This window comes from Gracilinanus agilis, chromosome 2 (genome assembly GCF_016433145.1).
Source record: "Gracilinanus agilis isolate LMUSP501 chromosome 2, AgileGrace, whole genome shotgun sequence".
In the NCBI taxonomy this organism is placed as follows: domain Eukaryota; kingdom Metazoa; phylum Chordata; class Mammalia; order Didelphimorphia; family Didelphidae; genus Gracilinanus; species Gracilinanus agilis.
In genome coordinates this window covers 558,861,721-558,875,859 of record NC_058131.1, presented here as the reverse complement: position 1 = coordinate 558,875,859, position 14,139 = coordinate 558,861,721, and the positions used below count along the sequence as shown (strand labels likewise).

The window sequence follows — 14,139 nt, the reverse complement described above, 5'->3', positions numbered from 1 at the left end:
TCAGATCTCTGGGAAAGGAAAGACTTTAAAACCAAGCCAGAGTTAGAGAAAATCACAAAATGTAAATTAAATGGTTTTGATTATATTAAACTAAAAAGCTTTTGTACAAAAAAAAACAATGTAGCCAAAATCAGAAGGGAAACAACAAATTGAAAAAAAATCTTTATAACAAAAAAACTCTGACAGGGGTCTAATTCCTCAAATATACAAGGAGTTAAAGGAATTGTATAAAAAAATCAAGCCATTCCCCAGTTGATAAATGGGCAAGAGACATGAATAGGCAATTTTCAGGTAAAGAAATCAAAAGTATCAATAAGCACATGAGAAAGTGTTCCAAATCTCTAATAATTAGAGAAATGCAAATCAAAACAACTCTGAGGTATCACCTCACACCTAGCAGATTGGCTAAAATGAAAGAAGGGGAGAGTAATGAATGTTGGAGGGGATGTGGCAAAATTGGGACATTCATGCATTGCTGGTGGAGTTGGGAACTGATCCAGCCATTCTGGCTGGCAATTTGGAATCATGCTCAAAGGGCTATAAAAGAATGCCTGCCCTTTGATCCAGCCATACCATTGTTGGGTTTGTACCCCAAAGAGATCATAGATAAACAGACTTGTACGAAAATATTTATAGCTGCGCTTTTTGTGGTGGCAAAAAACTGGAAAAGGAGGGTATGTCCTTCAATTGGGGAATGGCTGAACAAACTGTGGTATATGCGGGTGATGGAATACTATTGTGCTAAAAGGAATAATAAACTGGAGGAGTTCCAGGCGAACTGGAGAGACCTCCAGGAACTGATGCAGAGCGAAAGGAGCAGAGCCAGAAAAACATTGTACACAGAGACTGATATACTGTGGTAAAATTGAATGTAATGGACCTCTGTACCAGCAGCAATACAATGACCCAGGACAATTCTGAGGGATTTATGGTAAGGAACGCTACCCACATTCAGAGGAAGGACTGCAGGAGAGGAAACATATAAGAAAAACAACTGCTTGAACACATGGGTCGGGGTGGACATGATTGAGGGTGTGGACTCGAAACTACCACACCAATGCAACTACCAACAATTTGGAAATAGGTCTTGATCAAGGACACATGACAAAACTAGTGGAAATGTGCATCGGCCATGGGTGGGGGGATGAAGGGGGATGAAGGGGAAAGTAGGAGCATGAATCATGTAACTATGTTAAAAATGAATATTAATAAATGTTTAAATTTAAAAAAAAGATTTTTGTAATTGCCTTTATCTCTTATTTGTCTAACCTAAATTTTAAATGTTTTCTATTTGTAAGGGGTTTTTTGAACTTATACCACAAGATCTCATCAAGATTTTTGATGAAAATGAACTAGAGGTAAAATATGTTATCTTTTCATTTTAAGCAGAAACTTGAAACATTATTTTTTACTCTAGCTTTACAGTTAAATTTTTTTTTATGTAGTTACTTATGTGTGGACTAGGAGATATAGATGTGAATGACTGGAGGGAGCACACGAAATACAAAAATGGCTACAGTGTAAATCATCAAATTATCCAGTGGTTCTGGAAGGCAAGTGAAAGTTCTGATTTTTTACAAAATACTCTGGAGTATCAGCTATGATGGGGATCAGTTAGAATTCATTTCATAGACAATGAGAAATACTAATGGAAACAGAATAATGTCCAAACCAGCATAATTTTGGGACACAGAAAGGAATATTCTGGCCCTCAACCTTCAAGACCTTAATTCTTTCTCCCCAGCTCAGCCCCACTTACTCTCTGTGTCCTAGAACCAAAATGTGTATGATTGGGTAGAAAACCCTTTTAGATAATTAAGATTTATTCACACAAATTTATAAAGAAGAGTTTTTGAAATACAATAAAATAGGGTAAAAGGCCAATATTGGACATTCAATTATTTACTTAAATGTTTTACTAGTAAAAGAATAATAATAATACATTATTTATACATAAATTTAAAGTTTTCAAAACACTTTCATGTACTTCATTCCTTAAACCAGCCCTTTTGGGCAAGACAGAAATTATTATGCCAGTTTACAGAGAAATTAAGACTAGTGGTCTAGCTCTTAAGCAGCCAAGCTGAGACTAGAGCCAAGCCACTTAATTCATACTTCGACATTCTTTGCCCTATGTCATTTGGTTCATTCTTTTAACAAGAAACCAAAGTATGTTTTGTATTTGTGAAAACTATGAAAAAGAACATAGAAGACAAATCAGTATAAAAAAGTTTTTTTAAGCCTTATTACACTATCACCCATTTCCTAGGGGTTACTGTATCATTTGAACATCTTGAAGACAAATATTTAAGAAAAAAGAAAAAGAAATCGAAACAGCCAGTCTCTAACTGGCATAATGCTGCAAATATAAAAAAATTATGCATATACATGGAAAAATTGACATAACATTAATTTAGTGACAGTATGCTTCAAAATCCTGAGTGTTTTTTCAACAGGGTTCATAAAATAAAGTGTTTTTTTTAATCTTCTTCAGGCTGTTTTAATGATGGATTCAGAGAAAAGAATAAGATTACTTCAGTTTGTCACTGGCACATCACGTGTGCCTATGAATGGATTTGCTGAACTATATGGTAAGAGCTTTCCATTTATCAAGTGAGCAAAATTCATAAATTGAGTGATGTTGAGTTGTATGAAATGTATGGGACTTTTAAAAAAGAATAAAAATAAAATGTTCGGGACTTTTTCATTGCTTAAATTAAATTTCAAGTTTGTAACAGTAAGTGTTCGTGCTTATCTTCTAAAATAAAATCTGTGTATATTTTTAGTAATGAAAAGGAGAAAAATCATGAAAACACTGAAATTCCACAACTGATTTACTATTTTTTAAATTTTCATTATATATTCTCATGCAAAAAAGACATACCAGAATTTTAGAAAAAAAGTTTACAGGTATCCTAGGAAGTTCAAAATAGATATATAAATGAAAAGAGGAGTATAATGTGAAATTTTGCACGTCAAAATTATTTTCTCATTGATTATTATCAAGTATTAGCAAACTACAAACAAAGATTGGCTCTCTGTTTTTGTATTGCTGAGAGGCTTTTCAATTTTTAACTTCCCTTAAAAATATAAAATCTGTTCCTAGCTTTTGGTTTATATAAAAAAGAGGGGCATAGTTTGCTGACCTCTGATTTATATCATAAAATTGGAAATTGTTCCTGTTAGAGAGAAGAAAAAAATTACTTTGATATATTCTATCTGTAGAGATGCTTATAGTTTGCTCTCATTGCTTGTTCTGTTTCTTGGAAGAAGTACAGTTGTGACATTTGGTTTATATTAACTGATTATCTGAACAGATTTCTCCTATTTTGTTGGAAATTGTTTTTTTGTTGTTGGAAGGAGAGAGTTCTTACCCTTTATGCTAAGGGAGCCCATCATTCACAAAGCCTCTTTCAATTGTCCAGTATAGTAAATGCTAGGAAACAGGCCTATCAAATGTAGAAACACTGCATCCCCTGCAAAGAGGGGAAGGCCTTTCTTGTATTTAGATGATCAGGATTCTCATCTTGTCCTTTAAAATACAAAAATAAAATAAAAAACCTTTATGGTATAGACTTTTGTACCATAGATAATGAAGTTGCTTGCTCTTATCCTTAGAAGCTGTACTAAGAAGCAACTGTCAACACTGCAGTCAAGCCAAAGGACTGACCTAGTCTAGGGCTGTAGTTTGGCCATGCAGTAGAGAAAATGGTTGCAATTAAAACTTACTAAAGCTTTGGAAATTGTATTTTGCTAACACATGATTTAGCCTTCTTTCCTATGACCTACAGTTGATTATCTAGTAGAAAACCTTTAGGTAGGTGAGAAAATAAATACTAGAGAGAAGAGAGAGGCAAGAAATAGAGAGATACAGGGGTGGCATAGGAAAGAGACAGAAACAGAGAAAGAGTTCAAATAAAAGAGAAACCTAGAATTAAATTTCCTGCTGAAATGATATCATCATTGGCTTAGAAGCCATGCCTACCTGGTACATTTTTGTGGGAAGGCTACAAAACTGAAATGTGGGTAAGGACATCCAGGAGAACAGTCTTAACTTGTGCAACTATCATGAAGAACAAACTTTTAAAAATGGCTGCAGTAAAAGAAAACTCAGACTCTGTCAGACAGTATCTGACTTACTTTTTTTCTTAATAACCCTTTTCTAGTCTAATCACACATTTTTGTGAATAACTGTACCTAGGACTAGAACCTACTTTCAGTAACACTAAAAAAAAAGGATTGTAATTCACTCCATTGCTGGCAGTCATGACTAAATATGGACAATACAAGTTTTAAGTTTTTAAGAATCAAAGTAGTACTATGTGTTAAAGTGACCATCTCCCTTTTTCTTTTCTTAGGAAGCTTAGCATCTTTATTTAGTCTTCATTTATGTTAGTACAAAGCTTACAGGGGGAAAAGCTGCTTCTGTAACCAGACAATGATCGCTCAGAGTAATTAGAAAGATAAGTTAAGGAAGTTAATAATTGATAATGATGCTCCCCCAAAAGAAAAGGAGACATTGAAGCATCTTTTTTTAAATCCACAGAAGAGAAAAGAATAAAACTTCCAGGGAGATATAGACAGCTGTGAAACACTGAATTCATTATATTTTTTAATGAAAATTGTAGATAGTAGAGGTTGGAAATTTTATATGCAACCCTTTTTCTCTCTCTTGCATATGGTGTTCCTGTTTATTATTTCATCAGGTTCAGAATACCAAAAACTTAAAATCGGTTTTAAAAAGAAAAAGTTAACTTTTGCATTCAATCAACTCCCCTAACTCTCTTATCTGTGAAGTTTATTGGTCTTTGCTTTTTCAGAAATTTCACACACACACCCATCTTAGATATCATCTGCCTGTAGATCTTACAATTTAGCCAACAGATTAACCAAGGTAGAAGTCCTCTGTTCCAGACCTACTTTCTTTCTCCTCATTCCCAAGGCCACCATAGCTATCCATGAATCAAACGGGTTTTGTTAAGGAATTTTCCTTTTTCCAAAAAGACAATTTGATTTTTAGACAGGACAGGAGCCAGATTTGTGAATTTTAAAATATAAATGTGAATTGGAAGTCCTTAGTACTTCATTATTTTTTTAAGTTCAGAGGAAAATTTTATAGTACTTCTAGGCAAATAGGTGCCCACCATCCCTCTGAAATGTCAAATAAGCTAAAACTAAATATAGATCATAGAGCACTAATTTTGTTTTAACTGTATTCATTGCTCCTTCTTTGGGGAATTAGTTCCTGAATTAGCCTCAACTTTTTTATTTTAGTGAGTAAATACAGAGCCAGAATTTTTAAAGTATCTTCTTCACATTAACAAATAAGACATGATTTGCAAATTCAAGGAAAATAAAAATTGAAAGGATATAGTAGTTCTATTAACAGGAATTATCTATATTCATTATGTTTTTTGAAGCTTGATGTACTTGTGCAAAGTGAATAGTTAGTAGTAGTAGTAGTAATATGAAAATGGGTATTAAACAGATAATTAGCCATCTCCTTTACTTCTGGTAATTAAAAAAATTATTATATTTTATCATCAAATATGGCAAAACATGAGTGTTATATATGTCAATATGATAACTATTACCTTATAACTAAATTTTGTTTGGAAAAAATGGTCTTTTAAAAATGCTTAGAGGTACAAAAATTAAACATAAGACCAGTACGTTTTACAAATAATTTAAACAAATGTATCAAATGATTATAGTTTAGTCACTTTCAGAATAACTTCTAACAAAACTTAGTGACACACTGTTCAAAAATTTCTTTTAAGTTGAGGTTCTCCTTTGCAGTTGCTACTCTCTCCTTGCTTATTTATGTCTCCTTTTGTGCAATGGGGTTCCTTCAGAAAGGTAAATTTCTAGTTTAAGTTTTGAAGGCAAAGACCTCTAAAGTTTTACTCATGAGTAAAGTTGAATAAGAGTTGTCTGAGAGCAATAAAGCATTGTTGATAAAAACCTGATAATTAGATACTCATTTTCTTTACATATTATCTTAACTATCAGATAACCTTCTGCTACTGCTTCCAATTTTTCTAAAATATTGGACTTCTCTGGGTTCTGGATATTTTAGATTTATCTTGAAAACTGCTATAGAGTTTTCTTCTCCACAATTCAAGGCTATAATTCACCTCCCCGCTAAGAGCAATTTAGAAGCCACAAGACAGTTCTCAGTACCCAGGAGAAAAGCTTTGACACTCATTCTATCCTTTTGCTCTGGCATCTATCCAGAAAGCCTTAGTATTTTAAGAATTAATTAAAAGTTGCTTCAAAACAATGAGTGTTTGTTGAATAGCCAGGAAAGAGATATAATTGCATAGCATGATAATTTCCTAGCCTTGAATCATGAGTAGTTGTAGATTGGTGATCTCCAGAGGTCAGAGTGACTGAAATGACAAGAGGGATATAATGGAATGGCACAGTGTCTAGCTATTTGAGCTATCAGGCAAGAGTGAAGAAAAGGACCAGATTAGAATAGATTGGTGCAACTATTGCCCTCTGAAGCTCCCTGCATAGTTTTAGAAGACTATCAGCTCTTATAGGGATGTCAAGACATTGTTTTAAGTGGTGAGAAAAGTAGTTGTACTTTCTCCAAATCCCTATGCATACCCTAGGATTCTGGCTCTCTAGTTATGTCAGGTCACCCAGCCTGATTCATTCACTGTTCTCTCCAAGATATGTTTTTACCACAACAAACTTTTACCACCTGTCTCTATGCAAAAAAGTATGGTCAGACATTTTAATGTAGATTTTCATAAATTTGAACTTACCGTGATATGTGAAATTACATATCCTTTTAATGCAAGTTACATGTTGCATACTTTTATTATCAGAGATTCTTGCATAGAATGAATGAAACTAAAAATTACTCTTCTTTATAGGTTCAAATGGACCACAGTTTTTTACAGTTGAACAATGGGGTACCCCTGAAAAATTACCAAGAGCACATACCTGGTAAATATTTTATTAAAAGTGGTATTTTGATTATCTAATCCCTCAAAAACAAACTGTTTTTAGTAAGATTGGTCTAGACTCAGAGAGACTCGACAGACATTCTAATGTCCTCAGTCTTAGGTAACTGGAAAATGTAGCCAAAGAAGAAATCAGTGATATCTCATAGACAAGCCTCTTAAAATTGAGCCAGAGTCCCAGCCAATCTGTGGTTTAGGTCTCACATTGCCAAATCACATAGGCCGGAAGTGTTATACCTGCCACCCACAGGCTCAAAACCTATGAGTGTAGCCCAAAAGAGATCAAAATATAAATGGGAAATATTTAACAAAACAAATTTAAAAGTCAATAAAACAAAGGTAAATAATACATTTTAAAATTAAGTCAATAGAGAATGAAGGTCCTGGGTTCAAATGTGGCCTTCCTAGCTGTTTATTTGAATCCTTACCCTTCTCCTTGTCATGGAACCAATATACAGTATTGATTCTGAGATGGAATGTAAGGGTTTTAGGGGAAAAAACAAAAAAACCAAGTCAGCATGCAACCTGAAGAGATCCTTAAGCACAGATTACTGACCCACATTTCTGTTTAATACCACTGGCCTAACTAAGCCACTGCACATACAGTTTCTTTGTGCTTTTGTAAAAGCTACTTGGGGCAATTATACCATTGTATACCACATTGTAGAGGTTTTGGGAAAGAAACTGGGAGGTTTAGATCCTATCATCGAGAGGAAAGAGAAGAAATACCCCACCCCAACCAAGACACAGCAGGGAAGAAAACTATGTCCTAGAATGTGCTTTTTGGTAATGCTGGCCATAAAGTCTATCACTGGAAATAGAAATTGGATAGAAGTATAGCTCTCTCTTGTTATAACTTCTGATCTCAATAAATATCTGTTGTCTATTCTTTCAGCTTTAATCGTTTGGATTTGCCTCCATATGAATCATTTGAAGACTTATGGGACAAACTTCAAATAGCAATTGAAAGCACTCAGGGTTTTGATGGGGTTGATTAGAATATAAATAATGATATTTTAAATTGTTTTAGTGCTACAATTTTTAAAATGAAATCTTGGTTAAAAATTTCCAGGGAACTACTTCAAACATGGCTATTAACTTCATAAATGTTGAATAAACTGTGTAAAAATATAAGAAGATATAAATATTTAAAAATTTATGGTGAAAATGACATTGCTTTTAAAGTAATCTAACAACACTCTGGTGTGAATATCTTTATTCATATCTTAAAGATAAGGAGAATCCTGAGAGTTGTGATTATAGGATCTTAATCCTCTGTGCCTAAAATAGTTCCCTCCCCCAACAATTACCTCTTTTACAGCATTCTTCAGGCAGTTCTTAGACTACTGAAATTGTAACTATGAAAACATTTATGTAAAGAGTGTCAAGTGCAAAGAGGTTGATGCAGTCTAAAAAGAAAAACAGAAAATGAAGACTTAAATATTAAGTATTTTGTAACATTTTCAGTGCTACTTCTAGCTATTTATTATTATTAAAGAGTCTTTGCCTACAGCACCTTACAATTCGACATATCTGAAAAACTTTAGAAAAGATTGCCTATATTTTGTAGTTCCATGGTGGACCTGTAAACTTTTTACTTGTTCATCTTAAAAGCTCTTTCAGAATCTGTTTTTAACTTTTTGGTAATTTAGTTTGATCAAACATAGTATTTTTGGTAAGTTAACATGTAAATTTAAGATTCAAAACTGCATCAAATGAAAATATGAAATTTTTGTCCTTACTGGTTATCTGAATAGTCAAAACAAGATTATTAAATTTTGAAATTGTTAATTATAAAGGAAAACTGAAAATCATTCCATGGAAAGATTAATAAAGCCATACTTTCCATGTGTTCCTTGGAAAACTTCAGTGACATTTGTTTCCCTATTCACTATTTACTCTTTAGCCTTGTACAATGTTGTAGTAAATACATGTTTACAGTTTCTTATGTTTATAGATTAATTACAGATTACTTCTATCATTTCATTTTTATTTTTTTTATTTCTTCATGTTAGTATTGAAACCAATTATTTGTTAAAGTACTGTATAACCAAAGTTATAGTCAAGAGTATGATTTGTTTTAGATATATTATTTACCAGATTTTTAATGCTTTAAAAAAACTGTCAAAATATGCTATCTTATTATTTTAAAAAACTTTTTATAAGCAGAATCTTACTTTAATGTACCTGAAGAGACATAATTAACTTAATAATTTAATTATCCAAAATGTTTTTTAACCTTCTTTTATGTGCCAAGAACTCAAGTGCTGTGAGGTCAGAGAAAATAATTGTATTCTCTGTGTAGGTAGTTTTGGCTGTATCTCTTCTTTATGTCAAAGCTGTGTTTGAGTGATCTCATCTATAAAATGATCTTGAAAAATTTCAGTATATTTTTCAAAATATTATGTTGGTGATTTTTGAAAGATGCTATCAACTAAAGTCAGCATTTGATTTTTCTGAGCTTCTTCCTATTGGCTCAAGGGAACAAGTAGGGGGATAAAACTTCAGTAGACCACTTGGCACATGAAAGATGTTCAAGACTTAGAGAGCTGCAAACATATTATTAAAACTACTCCAGTTATTTTGAGACTATTCTATCTTCTCAGTCATCAGGCATCAGTCATTTACAAAGCAGTGAAGCTGCTCCCCTTGTACTAACCAACCTGTTCTTCTCCTCCCTTACCAGTCCAGAAATCAAGGGCTAGGAAGCACTCATTACCATGCTCTGCACACTTACATATTTAATTCTAGAGCACCAAAAGGAAAAGATTTCATTAAATAAACCAGTTGCCAAATGGACAGGCTGTTGTGAACACATGTAGTATATGATTTATCAAGGCATTTCATATATATCAGCAAAGAAGTATTAGTATGGGCTATCAGACAGCCAGCTCATGAAGTAGCTTCATTAGAAAGACCTGAATAAATGTTATTACCATTTTCATTAAAATTACATTCTTTTTACATTTGGGATCATAGTTTAAATGTAAATTTTGTAAAATTTTTGTCTATCAAAAACTACTCCCCCCCCCAAAAAAAAGAAAGTTCACTGAACTGATTTTTACTTAAAAATGCCTACAACTCAGTTTGTTAGAGCATGGTTTTAATGAGGTTACAGTGGCAGGTTTGTAGTGTTTAAAAGGAAATTAACTCCCTGCAGACAACTCAGTTCCAAGATCACATATCACACTTCAACCCTGGGTAAAGATTTCAAAGGTACATGTTATTTGATCAGTAAAAATTGTAGGTTGTTTATAGCCCATCACCTCTAAAAGAAAAATTGGAAAATATCCATCCTTCTGACATTGGGTAAGTAGGATCGTCTTTATATATATATATATATATTTTTTTTTCCCCCAAGAATTTGAAGAACAGAATGTTAAACTGTATTTCCCTGTATTTTCTCTATAAAGATTTTCCAAACCTTTAATACTAAATTGTAAATGGCTCTTGTATTTTGGGCTACTGGCATAATAACAGTTCATGTGAATATTATAAAAATAAATGTAATAACTTCCACTTTTATTGTTTGATATTTGACATACAGCTTTTAAAAAAAAGTGGGGTATAGCTAATCTCTATCAATTGGTACAGCAGAACTTGTGGCATAAAGTATTCATAAGTTTTTCGATCCTGATTTCAGGAATAAAGATTTATTCGAATAAACCATATTTTTTAAAATTAAGAATCTATACAAGTTTGAAGTGCTGAAAGAAATCTTGCATGTGAAATTGCCAAGTTGAAATATTGCCAAAATGTAAACTATTGAGAAATGTGCTAATGGCAGCATTATCTTCCAGGCCATTTCTGCTACCATGAATGCACAGACTCAGATAAACAAAGGCATCCCCCAACTTATAAATTAGTTATGTAACAAAAATTGACATGATAGCAACTTAATAGGTTGAAATGAAGATTACATCATTATCAATAATACCAATAGCTAGCTTTCATATATTGCTTTAAGGTTTGTAAAACACCTTACAAATATCCTTTCCTTTTATCTTCTCAACAACACTGTGAAGGAGGTGCTACATCAGCTCCATTTTGCAGATGAGGAACTGAGACAGAGGTTAAATGACTTGCCCAGCAAGTAAGACTGAATATGAACTCATGTCTTCCTGACACCAGGTCCAGTGCTCTTATCATTGTGCTACCTAGTTGCCTTTATATGCCTTTAGATATTAGAAACAAATACTAAACACATTCAGAATATCATCATTAAACACATTATATATATATATATTGAAGTGGGCCTGGGATCTCAATTTTGTGCTTACTAGCTTTTGACTCTAGTCTGATCATGTCCTTCTATGAATTCTCCATGATTCCAGACAATATCTAAGAGTCTTTCTCTAAATTTTTTAACATCATATGGGGCTACTAGAGAAAAGATGAGGAAATGTGCTACGTGCCAGGCATTGTGCTAAGCACTTGGGATACCAAGAAAGGAAAAACATGACCCCTGCCTTCCAGAAACTCAATCTAATAGGAGAGAAACATGAGCCATGAAAACAGTGAGGCGGACATGAGCCGGACTGTACATGGGAAGGCACTAGCAAGGACTAAGAAAGACCTGTGAGAGGACGGCTGATTTCAGCTGAGCCCCAGAGACACGCATGCAAAGAACATTCCCATCTCATTTGGGAAGAACAGCCAGCAGGCCAGTGTCACTGGATCCTAGAACATACAGAGGGGAGTAAAGCGTAAGAAGACAGGAATGATAGCAAAGAACTAGGCTCTAACGGGCTTTAAAAACAGGGGGCAGCTGGGTGGCTCAGTGGATTGAGATCCAGGCCTGGAGATGAGAGGTCCTGGGTTCGAATATAACCTCAGGCATTTCCTGGCTATGTGACCCGGGTAGACAGGAGGTAAGGGTCTGGGGGAAAAAAAGACAACAGGATTTTATATTGAATCCTTGGCATAATAGGGAACCATTGGAGTTTTAAGGGACTTGGCCTATAGGAATATCATTTTGGCAGCTGAGTGAAGGATGGGGCGTGGAAGAAGCCTCAAGGCAGGGATCAATCTGCCTGCTATGGCAGTAGTCCTGATATGACACGACAAAGGGCTGCACCAGCTGTTGACTGTGTAAATGGAGAGAAAGGGACCAATAGTAGAGCTATAAAGTTAGAAATGACAATGGCCACAGGTTGTATACGTGGGATAGATGCAAGTGAGCAACTGAGAAGGATAACCATGTTGGGAGCATGGATGACTGGGAAGATGGCGGTGCCCCCAACAACCATAGGTAAGAGTTTGGGCAAAGATATTGAGTTATTTTTTGGCTATATTGAGGTTGAGGTGTCTGTGGGACAAAGTTTAAAATGTCCAGGACTGAGTCTGATAATCATCTACATAAGGACAATAATGGGGGACAGCTAGGTGTCTCAGTGGATTAAGAGTCAGGCTTAGAGACAGGAGGTCCTGGATTCAAATCTGACCTCATCCACTACCTGTGTGATCCCAAGCAAGCCATTAATCCCCATTGCCTAGCCCTTGCCTCTCCTACCTTAGAACCAATACACACACACACACACAAAAAGACAATAATGGAAGCTGATAAAGATTACCAAAGCAAAAAAGCATAAAGGGAAAAAGAGGAGAGGACCCAAGACAGTCTTAGGGGGCACCTATAGTTAATAGACACCTATAGTTAAACCTGGATGAAAACCAAGCAAAGGAGACATAGGGAGATCAGTCAGACAAGGCAGGAAAATCAGGAGAGAGCAGTACCACCAAAAAAAAAAAAAAACCAACAACAACAAACACACACACACACACACAATCAAACCATGAGAGAAGAGAGTATCAAAAAGAGGTTAATCATAGAGACAGCGAGGTGGTTTAAGGGATAGAGAGCCAAGCCTTGAGATGAGAGGTCCTGGGTTGGAAGCTAACCTCAGACCTTTCCTAGCTATGTATCTCTAGGCAAGTCACTTAGCCCCCATTACCTAGCTCTTGCCTCTCTTACCTTGGAAACAATACACAGTATTGATTCTAAGCTGGCTTTTTAAAATTGGGGGGGAGGCAGTGATCAGCTGTGCTATTATGAACTACAGAAGTCAAGAAAAATGAGAATTGGAAAAAGGCTATTAGACTTCCATTTTATTCACCACACCACCTGGCCCTAGGTTTTCAATCCAAGTCAAATTTTCCAAAGACCAGGACAAGGGATTACCTCCAACTATTCATGGTCTCTCTGCTCCTGTGCAATAATATCAGGAGAGGGGGCCTTTTATGTAGGGGATCTTACATATGATATAAGTGTCCCATTAGGGAGTTTTGCTTTCATTTTAGGAATTTGGGAATTGACTCCCATAACAAAAGCAAGATGGGATAAAGAATCATTATGTGAAAACATGCTGAATGTTAGTTCCAGATATTTTTTAATAATTCAGTATTCTTCATAAAGAGCAATAACCAGTCTTTACAGATGCTAAAACATCTGAATACCACAATTCTGAGCCTTTAGTAAACTATCCAGAAAAAAAAAGACAATGACAGCTTCATAATGCCACTAAACATTACAACATTAAATGCTCCGGCATATTATCTCCAGGAAACCAAAGGAGGTGATTTATTGGGGGAAAAGTAGAAAACTCCCTTCGGTACTATCATAGCTCCAGATACCCTAAAATAACTAAAGCAGGGTTGCTTCAGAGCCGGTCTTCCAGTGGTTGAACTAGATGGACCTCTAAACTTTATTTCAGCTTTCTTCTATGAGCCCATAATCTTAAATAGGTCTAATGTGATTTCCAGAGCAATAGAACCTCTGTCTTCTCCCCACCTGGACACTTCTGACTAAACTTCCTTTTGCAGAAGATAAAGAATTTCTTTGCACAATGAACTGAACCTGCCAGTGCCTTGGAGAGAAAATACTTAAACAGCATGACTTCAGCCCAGCTACTGATCTTGGCATTTAAAAGAAAAGTTGGAGAGAAGACCCCATGTGACCCTAGCCCCTCTGGAGAACCAAGGGAACCCACCCCCCATTCTCTGGAAAGCAGGAGCCAGAAAGCCCCAGAGATGGCAGAAGGTAGAGGAAAGAAAAGCTTAGAATAGCTAGTCTCTGTAGGAAGGGATACAAGACATCTATTAGGGAGTAATACAAGGACTTGCTGCATGTTAGTTAGGGTTGAATAACATGAACCTGTAATGT

General features: G+C 35.0%; 1 protein-coding gene across 1 annotated transcript in view; it reads left to right on the top strand.

The window, feature by feature from the left end:
* Nucleotides 1–7,975, top strand: part of NEDD4 (NEDD4 E3 ubiquitin protein ligase) — a 99,479-nt gene extending 91,504 nt beyond the window's left edge. The window contains 5 exon segments of the mRNA XM_044660105.1: nucleotides 1,299–1,358; nucleotides 1,446–1,553; nucleotides 2,495–2,591; nucleotides 6,888–6,960; nucleotides 7,873–7,975. Coding sequence (XP_044516040.1) covers nucleotides 1,299–1,358; nucleotides 1,446–1,553; nucleotides 2,495–2,591; nucleotides 6,888–6,960; nucleotides 7,873–7,975 — 441 coding nt within the window.
* The last annotated feature ends 6,164 nt before the right edge of the window (nucleotides 7,976–14,139 follow it).